At 41.6% G+C, this 19872-nt stretch overlaps 1 protein-coding gene and 1 pseudogene across 6 annotated transcripts in view; both read left to right on the top strand.

Moving 5' to 3' along the window:
- LIMA1 (LIM domain and actin binding 1) overlaps positions 1 to 19872 on the top strand; it is a 112578-nt gene that overhangs the window by 68261 nt on the left and 24445 nt on the right. For all 6 annotated transcript variants that reach the window (XM_074402624.1, XM_003939161.4, XM_010349803.3 and 3 more), the window contains 3 exons: positions 12892 to 12976; positions 14483 to 14631; positions 18310 to 18417. In XM_074402624.1, coding sequence (XP_074258725.1) covers positions 12892 to 12976; positions 14483 to 14631; positions 18310 to 18417 — 342 coding nt within the window. The remainder of the gene's footprint in view (positions 1 to 12891; positions 12977 to 14482; positions 14632 to 18309; positions 18418 to 19872) is intronic.
- LOC141585114 (DNA-directed RNA polymerase II subunit RPB4 pseudogene) lies at positions 1697 to 12879 on the top strand (annotated as a pseudogene).

The raw sequence follows: 19872 nt of genomic DNA, 5'->3' as shown, positions 1-19872 counted from the left end.
GCTACTCAGGAGGCTGAGGCAGGAGAATCACTTGAACCTGGGAGGCAGAGGTTGTAATGAGCCAAGATAATGCCACTGCACTCCAGCCTAGGTGACAGAGTGAGACTCTGTCTCAAAAAAATATGTAAAAATAAAAGATCCTACTAGACGGCTGATAGCACCGGGCAATCCAATTGATTGCTAAAAGTATAAGAAGATGGAAAAGGCTGAGCACAGTGGTTTACATCTGTAATCCCAGCATTTTGGGAGGCCAAGGCAGGAGGATTGCTTGCGCCCAGGAGTTTGAGACCACCCTGGGCAACAGAGCCAGAACTTGTCTCTACTAAAAATTTAAAAATTAACCAAGTGTGGTGGTACGCACCTATAGTCCCAGCTACTTAGAGGCTGAGGCAGAAGATCGCTTGAGCATGAGAGTTCAAGTTTGCAGTTGAGCCATGATCGCCACTGAACTCTAGCCTGGATAACACAGTAAGATCCCTGTCCCTTAAAAACATGAAGAAGGAGATGGAAGAGAACTAAGATTCACCTGGACTTCTAGGTTTGGTTGCTTTTTGTGTTTCCCTTTTTTAATTTCCTAATTCATCATTTGTCACTTAATGGACTGCTTAGGGAGTGAAAAGCACAGCTACCCTTGGTCTTATCACTGTTTCTAAATAAGCATCATTGTCCATATTGAAAACAGTATAGATTAGTTTTTTAATTATTTAAGACAGAGTCTCACTCTGTTGCCCAGGCTGGAGTGCATTGGCGCCATCTCGGCTCACTGCAACTTCCACCTCCTGAGTTCAAGTGATTCTCCTGCCTCAGTCTCCTGAGTAGCTGGGATTACAGGCGCCTGCCAGCACTCCCAGCTAATTTTTGTATGTTTAGTAGAGATGGGGTTTTGTCAAGTTGGCCAGGCTGGTCTCAAACTCCTGACCGCAGGTGATCTGTCTGCCTCAGCCTCCTTAAGTGCTGAGATTACAGGTGTGAGCCACTCTACCCAGCCATCTTTGGGCACTTATACTCCTTTTAATAGTCTTGTATGAGCTGGGCACGGTGGCTTACACCTGTAATCCCAGCACTTTGGGAGGCCAAGGCGGGCAGATCACCTGAGGTGGGGAGTTCAAGACCAGCCTGACCAACATGGAGAAACCCAGTCTCTACTGAAAATATAAAATTAGCCAGGCATGGTGGTGCATGCCTGTAATCCTAGCTACTCAGGAGGCTGAGGCAGGAGAATCACTTGAACCCAGGAGATGGAGGTTGCAGTGAGCCGAGATCTTACCACTGCACTCCAGCCTAGGGGACAAGAGCAAAACTCTGTCTCAAAAAAAAAAAATGTATAAAAAATAGTCTTGTATGGATCTGTGTACTCCCCCGTCTGTATTTTCTTTTAAAGTGAGGGTGTTTTGCTGAGCACAGTGTCTCACACCTGTAATCCTAACTACTTGGGAGACTGAGGCAGGAGGATGGCTTGAGACCAGGAGTTTGAGACGAGCAACGTATTAAGACCCCATCTCTTTAAAAAAAAAAAAAAAAATGCTGGGTGGTATGGTGATGTATCTGTTGTCCTAGCTATTTGAAAGGCTGAGACAGGAGGCAGGAGAATTGCTTGAGCTCAGAAGTTTGAGGCTGTAGTGAACTATGATTGCTCCACTGTACTGCAACCTGGGCAAGAGAATAAGATGCTGTGTCTATTTGAAAATTTTTAAAAAGTAAGGATGTTTTTCGGTGGGTGGTGGCATGCAGCGATCCACAGGCTGGTGACATAGAGGACATGTTACAGCTCATCTTTCTTAAAGAGTTTGAAACAGCTGAGACTTCTAAATTCAGTAGTTCATATGCCTCTGGAACATCAAAAGCAACAGAATGAGAGTGCAGAGAATGAACAGGAACTCTCAGAAATCTTCATAAGAACATTAAACTGTATAGCCCATTCCAGTCGTTTCAAAAACAGACCATTTCCAGTGTTCGTAGCTTGCTACTCCAGAAAAGCGTCGTAAGTTTGAGTTGATCTGTTTGGCCAACCTATGCCCAGAGACTGCCAAGGAGTCCAAGGCTCTAATCCCAAGCTTAGAGGGGCGGTTTGAAGATTAGGAGCTGCAGCAGATTCTTGATGACATCCTGACAAAGCAGAGCTTTCAGTATTAATCTCCCAACATCACTGCTGCTCGGAGAAACCACGTCCCCAGGCATCCACCATCCCAGGGTCTGGGGCTGACTTGCACAGAAATTCTATTGCAGAAGAGAGCCCAGCTTGGCGTTGGGTTAAGTTTCTGTTTCAAATAACTCATAGGCCCAGGTGACATGTAATCTTGGAGCAGCCTTGGGCAGTGGCTGCCAGGGGCTTCCTGAACGTGCCTCTGGGAAGTGTGAGGTCAGGCGAGGGGTCATATAAGCCACGCTACTAACTACCGCATTCATGGTTTTTGGCCTCCACACCATCTTTTATTCTTAATATTTCATGTTTTAATTTCAGTGTGTTTATATTTTTTGAAACTAGACCAGAACATAGTAGACTTTATAGAGAAAGACCATTTTTTTTCTAGATACCAAAGGAAGAATTAAACCACTGTTATTGTTTGAAATGCTTGTTTTTATTTTTATGGAGATAGGGTCTTAACTCTGTGGCCCAGGCTGGAGGAGTGTAGTGGTACAGTCATGGCTCACTGCAGCCTTGACCCCTCTGCCTCAGCCCCCCAAATAGCTGGGGCCACAGGTGTGCAACACCACTTTCAGCTCATTTTTAAAATTTTTTTATAGAGATGGGGTTTCACTATGTTGCCCAGACTGGTCTTAAACTGATCTTAAACTTCTTGGCCTCCTGCCTTGGCCTCCCAAACTGGTAAGATTACAGATGTGAGCCACCACATCTGACCTGAAATTCTTAAAGGATGAGAGTGTTGATGACAGAGCTCCTTGGCATCATTGTGCCTAACCTGGGACATAGGGAAGAAGTGTGCCATGGGAAGTGTTTATACTTGGGGACAACTGTGCTAAGTATAGTGGAGCCCATAGCCTTGAGGGAGACAGCTACTTTGCCTTTTTTTTTTTTTAACTGTCTTGCAGAATGTGTATTGGGGCCAAGTGGCCTTAAAGCACTCATTTAGTCACCCTCAAATTAAGATTTTTACTTCTTCTTTCTTGGGTCTGCACCTCCAAGATCACAAAGAAAAGAAGAAAGAATGGTCGTGCCAAAGAGGGCTACAACCGGGGTGTGCTATTCACTGCAGCCTATTTGTTCCATGAACTGTGCCTGTTGTGTGCCCAACGACAAGGCCATTAAGAAATTCATCATTTGAAACGTAGCGGCTGCAGCAATCAGTGATGTTTCTGAAGTGTGTGTTCTTGACACCTGTGTACTTCCCAGGCTGGATGTGAAGCTGCATTACTTTGTGAGCTGTGCTATTCACAGCACAGTAGTCAGGAACTGAGCTCAGGAAGCCCGCAAGGACCAAATACATCTACCTCAATGAGACCTGTGGGGGCTGCCCCATGACCCCCACCAAAGCCCATATAAGGAGCAGAGTTCTTAAGGACTCAAGAAAAACTATCCTCTGGAGAAAAATAAAATTGTAATTGTACTTTAAAAAAAAAAAAAAAGATTTTACTTCATAGGCCAGGCTTGAAGTTCTGAACACTTTGAAGTCTGATTATGAGGGATCCAGTCTAAGCCTCTGGCTTGCTGCTTAGCAATAGCTGTTCTATGATGGAGTCAGCCACTCTTGAGCCACTGCAGTGAAGTCACTTGATCTTAGTCTGGGGGGGAAACACTTTAATAGCTAAACATTCTAGTTTTGACTTTTCTGAAGAGAATACACCTGTTTTCAATTTTGGGGTTTTTCTATGGGGTACTTGCTTGACTGTTTATGAACTTGTGATCCAAGTAGGAGAAAGAACAATGTTGGCTTTTAAAGTCAGGATAGTTTTATGTTTGCTACTAGATAAGGTAAAAATTAAAAATTCTTATTTTTATAAATTTAAAAAAAAGCATGTTTTTATACCCTAGTGGTCAATAACTTGGTTCATAGTGTTCATTTAATAAAAGGAAGTAGCATTGATGGTATAGCAGTAAGCATAGCTACCTTCCAAATAATACAAATTGATTAAAGCCTATTTCTTAGGCCAGCCTCAATGGCTCACACCTGTAATCCCAGCGCTTTTGGAGGTATAGGCGGGCAGATCACTTGAGGTTGGCAGTTTGAGACCAGCCTCACCAACATGGAGAAACTCCATCTCTACTAAAAATACAAAATTATCTGGGTATGGTGGTGCATGCCTATAATCCCAGCTACTCGGGAAGCTGAGGCAGGAGCCGTTGCACTCCAGCCTGGGCAACAAGAGTGAAACTCTTCTCAAAAAAAAAAAAAAGAAAAAGAAATGCCACAGTGACACTTAGTGAATGTGGTTTAGCATTCCTAATTTCTTACATGTATTAATCTAGGTTTTAGGTGGCTAAGATAACTATTCAGGACATCCTTTTATAAAAAAGATAGCTGATCAACTAGTTATGACCCTTGTTATTGTCATGTTGACTCTCTTTTTGAGATGGTGTCTTGCTCTATCACAGCTGGAGTGCAGTGGCATGATCTCGGCTCACTGCAACCTCTGCCACCCGGGTTCAAGCGATTGCCCTGCCTCAGCCTCCTGAATAGCTGGGACTACAGGCATGAGCCACCACTAATGGCTAATTTTTTGTATTTTAGGAGAGGCAGGGTTTCATCATGTTAGCCAGGATGGTCTCCATCTCCTTACCTCGTGATCTGCCCACTTCAGCCTCCCAAAGTGCTGGGATTACAAGCATGAGCCACTGTGCCCAGTCAACATTTGTTTTTTATTGTTTTCATTTTTGTTTGTTTTTGAGACAGAGTCTCCCTCTGTCACCCAGGCTGGAATGAAGTGGCGCGATCTCAGCGCACTGCAGCCTCTGCCTCCCAGGCTCAAGCAGTTCTCTGCCTCAGCCTCCTGAGTAGCTGGTATTACAGGCATACACCACGACATCCAGCTAATTTTTGTATTTTTAGTAGAGATGGAGTTTCACCATGTTGGCCAGGCTGGTCTCGATCTCCCAGCCTTAAGTGATCCACCTCCATGGCCTCCCAAAGTGGTAGGATTACAGGCATGAGCCACCGCACCTAGCCTAACTTATTTTATATTATAAAAATAAAGCAGTTACAAGCCGGGCGCGGTGGCTCAAGCCTGTAATCCCAGCACTTTGGGAGGCCGAGGCGGGTGGATCACGAGGTCGAGAGATCGAGACCATCCTGGTCAACATGGTGAAACCCCGTCTCTACTAAAAATACAAAAAAAAATTAGCTGGGCATGGTGGCATGTGCCTGTAATCCCATCTACTCAGGAGGCTGAGGCAGGAGAATTGCCTGAACCCAGGAGGCGGAGGTTGCGGTGAGCCGAGATCGCGCCATTGCACTCCAGCCTGGGTAACAAGAGCGAAACTCCGCCTCAAAAAATAAAAAATAAAAAATAAATAAAAATAAAGCAGTTACATTCAGGTAAAATAGACATATCTAAAATAACAAAGGAAATTTCCTTTGCCCCAACACCCTTTTTTCCTGCTTATCACTTGTCTCCCCTTAGACTCCCAGCTCTTTGGCTTCTCTCTGAATTTCAGTTCCTCTTAGCACCAGGATCATGATATGTATAGATAGCATCGAATGCCAACAAAAGCTTCACTTGTTCCAATATCATTGTGGTTTTCTTCTTGTAAGTTCCTGGAAATGACACTTGGTATTTTATTTAGTTTTGCATAACGCTGGTACTTAATAGTATATATGCATTAATGTAGTAGAATGAGCCTTTAAGAGAGTAAGGCAACCAAGCTAAAGTGCGATGATTTCTGTTCATCAGGTGTTTATTCACAGCTAGCCAATCTGTAATCTGCATCAAAGAAATAATTTATATAGGCTTAATTGTTGAATGAGTAGGTGTCCATAGGGAATCCCCAGATTGTTACAGAAATTATTCATAACATTTTTTCTTCCTCTTAGTTAATAATTGCATGTGCTCCTTTATCTACTTAACGTTATCATGATAAAAATTTTTCTTCTGCTTTCTGAATATGTCTTGTTATTTAGAATTATATACCAAGAAGAATATAATTCTGAGGATGTTCATAATTGATATTAGTTGTATAGTTTTAAGTTAAAATTTTAAAGCGAGTTTGGGGAGGAAAAGTATTTGAATAACTATTAACATCACTGTGGAGTCTATACAGTCATCTCAATTTTAGGGAGTATATCTTTAATTTGCCTGTCAGTGAATCTTGACTCTTACCTTGACCTGACATTTAATCTCCAATAGATATGTTGCTAGTCCTTTAAATGTGGTAATTGGTTTTGCATATTATTATTGTTAATTGTACACAAGAATTGTCTTTGTTTTTCTGTCAATGCACTCTTTCTCACATATTTTGGTAAAACTAACTTTTTGCTGATTTAGCATACTCACCTACAGTTTATAGCTTTTCTTGTCATTTCCAAAATGTAAATAAGGCTATTCTCAGCATTATTTTTACTAACATCTATCTATAGTGGTACATTTCTTGTAAAGACTACATATCATACTTTATTTATTTATTCATTTATTTATTTTCAGAGTTTTGCTCTGTCACCCAGGCTGAAGTATGGTGGCACAGTCTCAGCTCACTGCAGCCTCTCCCCCACCACCCCTCCCCTGCATCCCTGTTCCAGCAATTCTGCCTCAGCCTCCTGGGTAGCTGGGATTACCGGCACATGCCACCACAACCACACCTGGCTAATTTTTGTATTTTTAGTAGAGACAGTTTTCACCATGTTGGCCAGGTCTCAAACTCCTAACCTCAGGTAATCCGCCTGCCTTGGCCTCCCAAAGTGCTGGGATTACAGGCATAAGCCCATGCCTGGTCATAAATTTTTTATTAATTCTTAATGAATAACTATGAGTAATCTCTCTGTGTGTGTGTGTGTGTGTGTGTGTGTGTGTGTGTGTGTGAAGATAATAACGGATCCAGGGTAAAGATACCAGTCAAAGAATTGCAGTCTTTTTCATTGTTCCTTGCCCTAAATGACTACCCTTGATGTGCCAGCTAGAGACCACTCATCTCTTCCCTGCTTACTTTCATGTCCACTGTGTACTGGTTTTTAGCCAGTTTCATTATAGCAAAACATATCAACAAGCAATGTCAGGGGACTGGAACATTCTTTAAGCAGTGTTGGCTGTATTAGATGTCAAAGGGGCTAGAAAGATTTCATCTTCCCCCACTATAAAATATTACTACCTTTGTCTTCCTGCTAGTGGACTCACTCCTGAATTACACAAGGTAGGTATGTATCCAGATGAATATATTTAAGAGTCATTTCCTCTAGCCTTCTATCTCATTCTAACTCATCAGTGAGTTACGAGTGAAAAATCGCTATTAAAATTGTTGACATACAGATCCTAGAACGTTACGAGAGTTTAAGAAATTACTTGCCGGGCGCGGTGGCTCAAGCCTGTAATCCCAGCACTTTGGGAGGCCGAGGCGGGTGGATCACGAGGTCGAGAGATCGAGACCATCCTGGTCAATATGGTGAAACCCCGTCTCTACTAAAAGTGCAAAAAATTAGCTGGGCGTGGTGGTGCATGCCTGTAATCCCAGCTACTCAGGAGGCTGAGGCAGGAGAATTGCCTGAACCCAGGAGGCGGAGGTTGCGGTGAGCCGAGATCGCGCCATTGCACTCCAGCCTGGGTAACAAGGGCGAAACTCAGTCTCAAAAAAAAAAAAAGAAAAAAGAAATTACTTAATCCAGCTCAATGCCCTCAGTCAGTTAGAATCTTACAGTCCCAATTTTACAGATGCTATCAGATGAGGTCAGAGAAGTTAATTGATATACTCAATGTCATGTGGCTAATATCAGAACTAGACTGAAATTGTATAGTAACCCTTCTACCATATAATGCTATCTTCATGGATATTATAACTATTTATTGAATAGAAACAATGGGCCATGGCCCTACATATCTGAAATCTAAGGAAACTGAGAAAAATTGAAAACATAACAACAGCTATGTTCTCAAAGACATTAACTCTGTCTTCCCACATTTTATGCTTAACTAATTGAAAAGCATCAGGACAGTGAACAGAAGAAATATATTGGAATGCAAGAGATGTGAATGAAAGCTCTAGAGTTAGAAGCTTGTGGGTTTGGGTACTGGCATGGTGGCTTTTGAATCCCTGCACTTTGGGAGGCCAAGGCAGGTGGATCACTCGAGGTCAGGAGTTTGAGACCAGCCTGGCCAACATGGCAAAATGCCATCTCTACTAAAAATACAAAAATTAGGGAGGCATGGTGATGTGCATCTGAAATCCCCACTACTCAGAAGGTTGAGGCAAGAGAATTGCTTAAACCTGGGAGGCAGAGGATGCAGTGAGTTGAGATACCACTGCACTCCATCCAGGGCAACAGGGCAAGACTTTGTCTCAAAAAAAAAAAAAAAAAAAAAAAAATTAAAAAGATGTAATTCATTAAACATTGTTCTTCAAAAAGTATGATTTATTGTTTATTCTTACATATTTTCATCTTGTTCTCAAGATTATACTATTTTATAACACCACTAGTACAATCTAAGGACACATTCCCCAATGCTTCATTAGCATTTGGTTTTACCATTTTTGTTTACTTAAATTAATAGATATAACTGTTATCTCTCCTTCCTTTTTTTTTTATTTCCCTAATTATAAGACTAACACATAGTATTTGTAGAATGCTTGGGAATACAGAAAATGTAGAGAAATCCTACCACATGGTTTAAAAGCTCTTTCTATGTGTATTATTTTAATTACATGAACTCTTTTTCTAAGAGTTCCTGAAGAAAGAAATTTTTCTCTCAAGACTTAAAGTCTTGAGTCTTGAGAGAAAATCGAGGAGGCTAGCTTTTATCTATGCCCCGATCCCATGCATAGTTCAACAAAGTTTCATTTTTCCCTCTGCCCTTGGCAAGATGAGAGCATCCAAAGGAAGGTTGAAGTTGAAAGGTTAAAGGAAGTGGCTAAGTGAGATAGGGGACTCAGTAAAAAGTGTTGAGAATCAACTTTTAAAGATAACTTTTTCTGAAGATAGATGTAGAAAGGAAAGGAAATCCTACTTTGTTACTTATTTAGAACCTAACTTATTTTATTTCTTTTTAAAAAAAAATGGAAAAAAATTCCACAGACTACTGGCTAAAAGTCCCAAACTTTTATCCTCTTACTAGTACGTCTTGGTGCGTTTGATTTATGGATTCACAGAGAATATTTGAGTGATGTTCATACTAACCAGAGTTTTGTCAGCTGACAGGAAGGAGGACTTGCCGGGTGGGGTGAGGCCAGGACTTAGGAAATTCCAGAAAGTCTTAAAAGCGTCTTGTCTATTCTCTTTCCTTGACATTAGAATGATTAAGGCTCCCTCAAGTGTCTGAGTAAAAAGAGCTAAAATGTGATAAAAGCCTGTTACACAAGAGTATTCTGGTGTCAGAATTCCGGTGTGCGTGTGTGTGTGTGTGTGTGTGTGTGTGTGTGTGTGTGTTATGTTCCTTTACTTCCTTGAGAAATATTGGAGGAAACCCCTCCTTCTTCCAGTACCTCAGATTGCAACTTGGAAAATGTGGATCATAAAACTCCAATGGATTTGAGATCATTTTTTGTTTGTTTGTTTTTGAGACAGGGTCTTGTTGTATCATTCAGGCTGGAGTGCAGTGGCACAATCATAGCTCACTGCAGCCTCAACTTCCTGGACTCAAGCAGTCATTCCACCTCAGCCTCTGGAGTAGCTGGGACTGCAGGCATCACCATGCCTGGCTAATTATTATTATTATTTTTTTTAAAGCAGAGTCAGGGTCTCACCATGCTGCCCAGACCCATCTCAAATGTCTGGCCTGAAGCAGTTCTCCTGCCTCTGCCTCCAAAAATGCTGAGATTACAGGCATGAGTTACCACACTCAGCCTTGTTATTTTTATTTTAGACAGAGTTTAGCTCTTGTTGCCCAGGCTGCAGTGCAGTGGCACACTGCAACCTCCACCTCCCAGGCTCAGGCGATTCTCCTGCCTCAGCCTCCCGAGTATCTGGGATTACAGGCATTCACCACCATGTCCAGCTAAGTTTTTGTATTATTAGTAGAGACGGGGTTTCACCAGGTTGCCCAGGCTGGTCTTGAATGTCTGGCCTCAGGTAATCCACCAGCCTCAGCCTCCCAAAGTCCTGGGATTACAGGTGTGAGTCACCACGCTTGGCCCAACCTTGTTATTCTTAATGTTGGAGTGGTTTGGAGGTGAAAGCTATTGAAAGTAATGCTGTGCTTCACCTGGGATATCATTAAAACCCATCTTACCTAAAAGCTTTATTTCTCCTGAGAGCCACAGTCAGCATAAGGGATTTTCAGAGACAGTTCTTTTCCTATTTTTCTGTGAGACCAAATGGCTTTGCACATTTACTTTTTTAGTACTTGAAAGAAATTAATGCAGAGTTTTGATATCCCCATGGAGCAAAAGCCCTCAAAAGGTGGCAGAGAAGGGGGGATTATTTAACCCAGTAGTTTAAATTAAAAGCTAGCAAAGATGGGACATTTATGCATTTAAAAATCAAAGAAAGCTTCTGCCCTGGCAAGGTGTATGCTCTGGTTCTAAACAATTGAGCTCCCAATAACAGCAGTGCTGGGACTTCACGAAAGGCAGAGAAGGATGTATAGCTCCAATTAGACAGAAAGCTGAGCTCTCTGCAGGTTATAACATGTAACACATATTCTTGGAATTGTGCTTGAACTTTACCTTAGATAGAAAGTAAATATCTGTATTAAGAATGCAGAACCTGTTTTTGGTTTTTCCTTTTGTGTTTTTTTTTTAAACGGGGTGTCTCTTTGTTGTCCAGGCTGGAGTGCAGTGGTGTGATCTCGGGTCACTGCAACCTCCGCCTCCCAGGTTCAAGCAATTCTCCTGCCTCTGTCTCCCGTAGCTAGGATTACAGGCACACACTACCACACGCAGCTAATTTTTGTATTTTTAGTAGAGACAGGGTTTTGCCATGTTGGCCAGGCTGGTCTTGAACTCCTGACCTCAAATAATCCACCTGCCTCAGTCTTCCAAAGTACTGGGATCACAGGTATGAGCCACTGTGCCCAGTGCCTTTTGGTTTTTCAAAAGAAGTTTATCAGCAGGCTTTCTCCCATTTTGAGTCCTGAAAATTCTAATTTTTGTAGTGTTTATCTTCTGGGGCAGCACCATTTGGAATAAGTCTGTGGAATTTTCTTTATTTTAATGATCAGCAAATGAGAAGTATGTTGAAGCAAAATTTAAAAGGTGGGCCAGGCGCGGTGGCTCACACCTGTGATCCCAGCACTTTGTGAGACCGAGACGGGCAGATCACTTGCGGTCAGGAGTTTGAGACCAGCCTAGCCAACATAGTGAAACCCCATCTCTACCAAAAACACATATAATTAGGTGTGGTGGCAGACGCCTGTAATCCCAGCTACTCAGGAGGCTGAGACAGGAGAATTGTTTGAGCTTAGGAGGTAGGGGTTGCAGTGAGCCGAGATTGTACCGCTGCACTCCAGCCTGGCCGACAGAGACTCTGTCTCAAAAAAATAAAAAAATAAAAATTAAAAATATATCCTGCCAGACATATCTTTTCCTCTTGACCAGTGATCTTCATTTTCTTTCTTTGTGTGTGTGTGTGTGTGTGTGTGTGTGTGTGTGTGTGACAGAGTCTTGCTCTGTCACCCAGGCTAAATCTGTGCCATGCACTTTTCTGTAAGTCCTGGAAATATGCGGACAAAAAGGCATGGTCTCTGCTCTCAGCAAGCTTACAGTGCAGTAGAGGGACAGTCACACAACAGTTTGACCAGGTACCTTGGGAACAGAGGAAAGATTACCTAAATTTATGTTGGCGAGGTACTCAAGACTTCATAGTGCTTAGACTGAGTCTTTGAAGAAACAGGCATTTGCAAGACAACAGAAGGACAAAGGAGGCTGCCTTGATAGGGACCAGATCTAGAACAGGACTTCTGTGACTTACTAAGCACTTTGGATTTAATTGCAGAATTGAGTGGGAATTCTGAAGAATTTTGACCAGGAGAGTAAAATGGGTTTATATTTTTGGATAATTACTTTGTATTTTGGGGATAATGGCAGTGTCATAGAGACTAGATTGGAAGATAATGAAGAACCAGTTAAAAACGTGTAATGAAGTAGTCCAGGGGAAAGATGATGAAGACATGAACCAAGGCAGCAATAGCAGAGATAACATGAGATGGAGAAAGGAAACAGCAGTTCTGCATCAGGACTTGGCAATTTGGAAGGACATGTCATTGTCATCTGGGATGTGAGAATTCCCCTCCAATAAGTGTTACAAAACTTGCTGGTTAGGAAGTGATCTTTAGCAGAGAATGTTACCTATATAGAGTTACTTATTCTTCCCTGGGCACCTGTGAATATGTAGCACTTGATATTTGTAATTTTTTTTTTTTTTTTTTTTTTTTTGAGATGGAGTCTCACTCTGTTTGCCCAGGCTGGAGCACAGTGACACGATCTTGGCTCACTGCAACCTCTGCCTCCCAGGTTCAAGCAGTTCTCTGCCTCAGCCTCCCAAGTAGCTGGGATTACAGGCGTCTGCCACCACAACTGGTTAATTTTTTGTATTTTTAGTATAGGCGGGGTTTCAACATCTTGGCCAGGCTGGTCTGGAACCCCTGACCTCGTGATCCACCAGCCTCAGCCTCCAAAAGTGCTGGAATTACAGACATGAGCCACTGCACCTGGCCGGAATTTTTAAAAAAATTTTAAGGAAGATAAAAATAAAATTGAACCTGTATTTTATTTATAAAGAAGGTTTGCAAGTTGAACCTTGCATCACAATTTCCCATCATTTCTGCAAAACTTATTCTTGGGTTTTGTTTTCCAAACAGATTCTCCGAGCCCAAAGCCGAAGTACAAATGGAAGGAAGATCTCTGAAAACAGCTATTCTCTTGATGACCTGGAAATAGGTCCAGGTAAGCAGACAGTTCCCTGTGTATGAGGTCCTATAGGAAGTACTCAGTATAGCAATATCTTTTGGACTCAAAGCCAATGCTTTTAAAGGAAGAGTGGCACAAATTAAAAGGAAGTCTCCCTTTTAGATGTAAACCTTTCTCAATTCTCATTGTATTCAATAAATAGCTTTTGTTGTTGTTGTTGTTGTTGTTGTTGTTGTTGTTGTTGTTGTTTTTGAGACAGAGTGTCACTCTTGTTGCCCAGGCTGGAGTGCAATGGTGCAATCTCAGCTCACGGCAACCTCTGTCTCCCAGATTCAAGTGATTCTTGTGCCTCAGCCTTCCGAGTAGATGGGATTACAGGCATGCACCACCATACCCAACTAATTTTGTATTTTTAGTAGAGATGGGACAGGGTTTCTCCATGTTGGTCAGGCTGGTATTGAACCCCTGACCTCAGGTGATCCTCCTACCTCGGCCTCCCAAAGTGCTGGGATTACAGGCATGAGACACCATGTTGCTTTTTTTGTATTTTTAATCCACCCTTGTTAGTGGTAACCTATGGTAACCAAAGGGTACTTTAAGGGGCTGTAAGGAAAGTGCTACAATCAATTTCAGCTCCAGTCATCTGGGGTTTGAGGGCTTCAATAGATGGGCCGTGTCCCCTATCAAGTTTTGTTACCCTGTATTACCAGTGATAACACTTTGTGAGTGGAATTATTATGATTTAAAGGGGACATATATAGGCACTTCACAAAATAAAAAATTAGTAAAAACAGGAAAATCATCAGCTACCTAATAATCAAAGAAATGCAAATTAAAAGGCATTATAATCTCTTCTTTTTCGTGTTAAATTACCCAAAATTTTAAAATATGGGGCCAGGCATGGTGGCTCAGAACCGTAATTTCAGCACTTGGGGAGGCTAAGACAGGAGGACCACTTAAACCCAGGAATTTGCAACCAGCCTGGGCAGCATAGTGAGACTTGTCTCTTTTGAAAAAAAAGAAAAAAGAAAGAAAGAAAAAAATCCAGCATGGTGGTGTGTCCTTGAATTCACTGCTACTTGGGAAGCTGAGGTGTGTGGATGACTTGAGCCCAAGACTTCAAAGCTGCAGTGAACTATAATCATGTCACTGCCCTGTACACTCTAGCCTGGTGACAGAGTAAGACCCTGGCTCAAAAAAAAAAAAGAAAATGAATGAATATTACTTTAGAATTGACAATTATATACCTGATTTTCTTCTTAGTGCTTTTATTAGAAGAAATTGGCCATTAGCTAACAACCCAAAATTTAGAATCTTGAAATTATTTGAATCACTTTTATCTTCTAATAAAACATGTTGGCCAGTCATGGTGATTTACACCTATAATCCCAGCACTTTGGGAGGCTGAGGTGGGAGGATCTCTTGAGCCCAGGAGTTTGTGGCTGCAGTGAGCTACGATCGTGCCACTGCACTTCAGCCTGGGTGATAGAATGAGACCCCATCTCAGAAATAAAATAAAACATGTTATTTGGATGCTTCCAGGTCAGTTGTCATCTTCTACATTCAACTTGGAGAAAAATGAGAGTAGGCGAAATCTGGAACTTCCACGCCTCTCAGAAACCTCTATAAAGGATCGAATGGCCAAGTACCAGGCAGCTGTATCCAAACAAAGCAGCTCAACCAACTATATGGTATGTGTTCTGCATCATTCATTCATTCATTCATTCACTCATTCCCATCCAGCAGATGGTCACTGAGTACTAGAACTAGGAAATGTGACCAGACCCTTACATCTGAGTCCTGGTCCCCTAGCTATTCTCTTTCACATGAATGCTATCCTTGCTGGATTTGCTATTCTTACTGTGGTATGATCCTGACTTTGCTTTCTTAGTCCTTGTTCCCAGCGCACTCACTTTTTTTGTGATATTACCAGTCAGTAATATCACTGAGAGTTTCTCTGGCTCTTCTACTTAATGTTTGTGTTGTTGTTTAAGAATTAGTATTTTATTAGTTTTAATATAATTCTTATTTTATCTTGGTTTTTGAGGGAAGAAGGCAGAAGACTGGAGAGTTTATTTTGGTTTTTGAGGGAAGAATGAAGAAGACTAGAGAGAAATATCAGCTATGTTTATTAATGAGGAGTTTTTTAAAAATAATTTTTTACTGAGATATAACTCACATAATATAAAATCACCATTTTAAAGTACACAATTTTGTGATTTCTAGCATATTCACAAGGTTGTCAAACCATTACCACTGTTTAATTCCAGAACCTTTCCATCACCCTGAAAAGAAACCCCATACCTGTGCAGTCACTCCCAACCGCCCCCCCCCCATCCTCTGGCAACCACTGATCTACTTCCTGTCTTTATGTATCTGCCTATTTTGGAAATTTCATATGAAGTAGTCATACAATAGATGGTCTACTTAATCTTTAATCCTTACGATGTACCGTTTTCCTAAAGAAGTAGAATAGTAGATAAGAAAAAGGGAGAAATCACAAGAAGATGATGTGCTCAGTAAGCATGAAAATTCTGATATTCAAAACACAATGGCAGGTCTTTCCATTTTACATTGTCCTGTGCTTAACTGGCAAGCTGACACTATGGAACTGCTTAATTGAAGTTACCTTTTAGCGAGGCGTCATGGCTCACACCCATACACTTTGGGAGTCTGAGGCAGGTGGATCATTTGAGGTCAGGAGTTTGGAACCAGCCTGGCCAACATGGTGAAACCCAGTCTCTACTAAAAATACAAAAAAACTTAGCTGGGCATAGTGGCACACACCTGTAATCCCAGCTACTAGGAAGCTGAGGCAAAAGAATCGCTTGAACCCAGGAGATGGAAGTTACAGTGAGCTGAGATAGAGCTACTGTACTCCAGTCTGGGTGACAGGGTAAAACTCCATCTCAAAAAAAAGAAGTTACCTTTTAAGTGCTATTTACTCATATATATACACACATAGATACAAATGTACACACACATATTTTTGTGTCCTTCAAGCTTTTGCCCTAAGATTTCAAATTACAAACCATTAATCTCTTGATGTCCTAATTGTTTAACAAAATCAACAGAACAATATTGAATTGTTTTTGTTCCTAGGCAGATCAAAATTGGTGCATGTTAGAAACTATAATGTGTATTCTGGGAGTTAAGCCTTCTCTTCCCCACATTATTAAGTATACATTCCCTAGTACTATTTGGTGGACTTAATTCTCTGGGCAATGAACAATTTCATCTTTTTTTTTTTTTTTTTTGAGACGGAGTTTCACTCTTGTTACCCAGGCTGGAGTGCAATGGCATGATCTCGGCTCACCGCAACCTCCACCTCCTGGGTTCAGGCATTTCTCCTGCCTCAACCTCCTGAGTAGCTGGGATTACAGGCATGCACCACCATGCCAAGCTAATTTTTTGTATTTTTAGTAGAGACGGGGTTTCACCATGTTGACCAGGGTGGTCTCTATCTCTTGACCTTGTGATCCACCTGCCTCGGCCTCCCAAAGTGCTGGGATTACAGGCTTGAGCCACCGCGCCCGGCCTTCATCTTGGTTTTTAAGCCGTAACGTTAACAACTTTATGTTTTAAGACGAGATGATGTGTGTAAATCAATTAGCAAAGTGGAGTATCATGGGCTAATTATGCACTGTGAATGTGAAAAGTGAGCAAATTTAGACTTCTCTTAGAAGGCAGGGCAGGAGAGACAGCAAATTGGGTTCTCTGAAGCTGAACTTTCTCTTGTTACCAGATTGTGCTAATTCTCAGTGCCCTCCTGCTGCAAACATTCCACGAGGTGACTCCCTATGTGGGGAAACCTGTTGAGTGACTTTTTTTTTGTTGTTTTTTAAATCTCCTAACCATTTCTGCATTATAGTTCTCCTGCTCTGGAGATTTTAAGAGTTGAAAAGTCTTCAGGAATTCTTGTAAAAAGTCTTTTATCTCATCTGCAAAGAATTTCCCAGGCCCCTTACAGAATATGGTTGTAACAAGGCACATACTCTCTGGCAGCAGTTCTGGAGGTGGGGCTTGGAGATGGAAGGAGCTGCTGGGCTACAGTGTTGTTCTGCAGTGCTAGCTGCCAGCTCCTCTCACAGATGCACCCCCAGAGCTGTGGGCCATAATCTGGAATACCATCCCTAGGTGACTCAATCATACTCACATTCCCTTCATTGGCCCTGTGGCCATAAATTGTTTCCTCCCATGCCTGAAGAATCACAGAGAACAGAAATGTACTAGATTACTACATTGCTGGCAGACTAACGTTAGGAAATGTCCATAGTCATCAACCTCTATGTTGATTTTATTATTTTATTTCATTTCATTTCACTTTACTTCATTTATTTTGAGACGAAGTTTTGCTCTTATTGCCCAGGCTGGAGTGCAACAGCACCATCTCGGCTCACTGCAACCTCTGCCTCGCGGATTCAAGCGATTCTCCTGCCTCAGCCTCCCAAGTAGCTGGGATCACAGGCGTGCGCCACTGTGCCCAGCTAATTTTTTGTATTTTTATTAAAGACAGGGTTTCACCATGTTGGCCAGGCTGGTCTTGAACTCCTGACCTCAGGTGATCCACCCACTTTACCTCCCGCAGTGCTGGGATTACAGGCATGAGCCACCGCACCCAGTCACTATGTTGATTTTAGATGTAATAGATGAGTTAGTTGTAATATTCTGCTCGAGTGTCCTTTGCAAGGAAAAAATGCAATTATGCTCATTTCTTATGACAATAAAATGCATGCACTTTTATGTCGAGGCTCTGTTATAAGAAATAAAATAACTTATATCTTTAGTACAATATATGAATTGTATGTGAATTATATGTGTATTTTCAAAAACATGTTTTTGAAAGTCCACAAAAAAGGTTGCTTTATGGTATCATTAAATATAATTTCAGTTTTTATATGTATACATCAACCCTGTCTTTCTTTCCAGGCCGGGCATTTATATATATATGGTCAGTATGTTTTCTATTATTGGCACTTGGCATATCCTTTCCCCTGCTCCAGAATGGTCTTTTCTGATAAAACTCACAAGCTTTGCATTACCACAAGCTCTGCTGCTAGAAGAGTGAATCACAAGAATGTTGTATGCTTGGGTGTTCTGTATGTCTGTGTTGATGTGTCTGTATTCTAATGAGCAATCCAGTTTTAGTCTAGCATACAAATATTTAACTCTGAGGTATGTGTCCACAAAGCTGCTTTTGTCATTTCACAAGTCAGTGGGTTTTGCTTGTGAGATTAGGGGGTTGATTTGACCTCAGGCTTCTTAGAAGAATTTTTTTTTTAACATTCCAAGTTTATCTAATAGACATGCTATGAAGAGAATAGAATGATGACTTTAAGAAAATTTTTACAGTTATTTTTATTTTGTAGAATGAATTAAAAGCCAGTGGTGGTGAAATCAAAATTCATAAAATGGAGCAAAAGGAGAATGTGCCCCCAAGTCCTGAGGTCTGTATCACCCATCAGGAAGGAGAAAAGGTAGGTTGAAAAGTCTGACGTCCAGTTGCCAAGGAAGCATGTGTTCTAAATTAAATGCTTAAAATTAGTAACAACTGTAACTCTAGGCTATAGAGTGTCTGGGAATTTGGTAACAGCTGCCAGGACAGAGTGTCATTTTTTTCAGGTCACATAATTTTGGTTGAGGAGCTCTGCAACTTATAGCTGACCAAATAATGAGCCTTCATTGGAAAATTATTTTGCTCAGCAGATGCTCAGAAGGCATAGAGCTGAAGTGATTTTTATTTTTATTTTTATTTATTTATTTATTTTTTTTGAGACGGAGTTTCGCTCTTGTTACCCAGGCTGGAGTGCAATGGCGCGATCTCGGCTCACCGCAACCTCCGCCTCCTGGGTTCAGGCAATTCTCCTGCCTCAGCCTCCTGAGTAGCTGGGATTACAGGCACGTGCCACCATGCCCAGCTAATTTTTTGTATCTTTAGTAGAGACGGGGTTTCACCATGTTGACCAGGATGGTCTCGATCTCTTGACCTCGTGATCCACCCGCCTCGGCCTCCCAAAGTGCTGGGATTACAGGCTTGAGCCACCGCGCCGGGCTGAAGTGATTTTTAAAAATCTATTTGGAGGCTGAGCATGGTGGCTCACACCTGTAATCCCAGCACTTTGGGAGGCCAAACCAGGTGGATCACCTGAGGTCAGGAACTCGAGACCAGCTTGGCCCACATGGTGAAACCATCTCTACTAAAAATATAAAAATTAGCCAGATGTGGTGGTGCATGTATGTAATCCCAGCTACTTGGGGGGCTGAGGCAGGAAAATCACTTGAACCTGGGAGGTGGAGGTTGCAGAGAGCCGAGATTGCACCACTGCATTCCAGCCTGAGCAGCAGAGTGAGATTCTGTCTCAAAAATAAATAAATAAAATAAAATTAAATTAAATTAAAATCTATTTGGGAGAGCATGGATTCAGGGCAACGTGAGTCTATACTCCTGGGAAAAATAATTTATAAAAATAAAATAAAAATCTACTTGATTAGAGATTATCTTCAGATACTCATATATATATTCTTATACATTTAACACATTTTATGCAAGAAAATCTTACTCTCTGATATTATTTTGAAAGGCAGTCACTATGCTGAGTAAGCATAGGAAATAAGCTGAAAAACTTACTGACAAATCATTCTATGTGGTCTTTATGTGCAAGGAAACAGAGTACAGGAGAGAGGAATAATAGGTGGGCCATCATAAAAAGTATGACAGGTCCTGTGAGGCTGTGAGACGGGTGTACAGGACCGCAGAAGCTCAGAGAAAAGACATTTAACCTGACTTCCTCAAGAAGGTAATGTCTGAGCCAAGTCTTGAAGAATGTGTGGAAGTAGACCAAGTAAATAGGGGAAGGTTAAGTTAGAGATAGAAGGGTATTCCAGGCAGATACAACAGAGGTTTAGAAACTGGAGATGCCAGCTTACTGAGG

This window comes from Saimiri boliviensis, chromosome 7 (genome assembly GCF_048565385.1).
Source record: "Saimiri boliviensis isolate mSaiBol1 chromosome 7, mSaiBol1.pri, whole genome shotgun sequence".
NCBI lineage: Eukaryota > Metazoa > Chordata > Mammalia > Primates > Cebidae > Saimiri > Saimiri boliviensis.
Note: the sequence above shows the minus strand (reverse complement) of the source record. Positions and strands in the feature narration are given on the sequence as shown.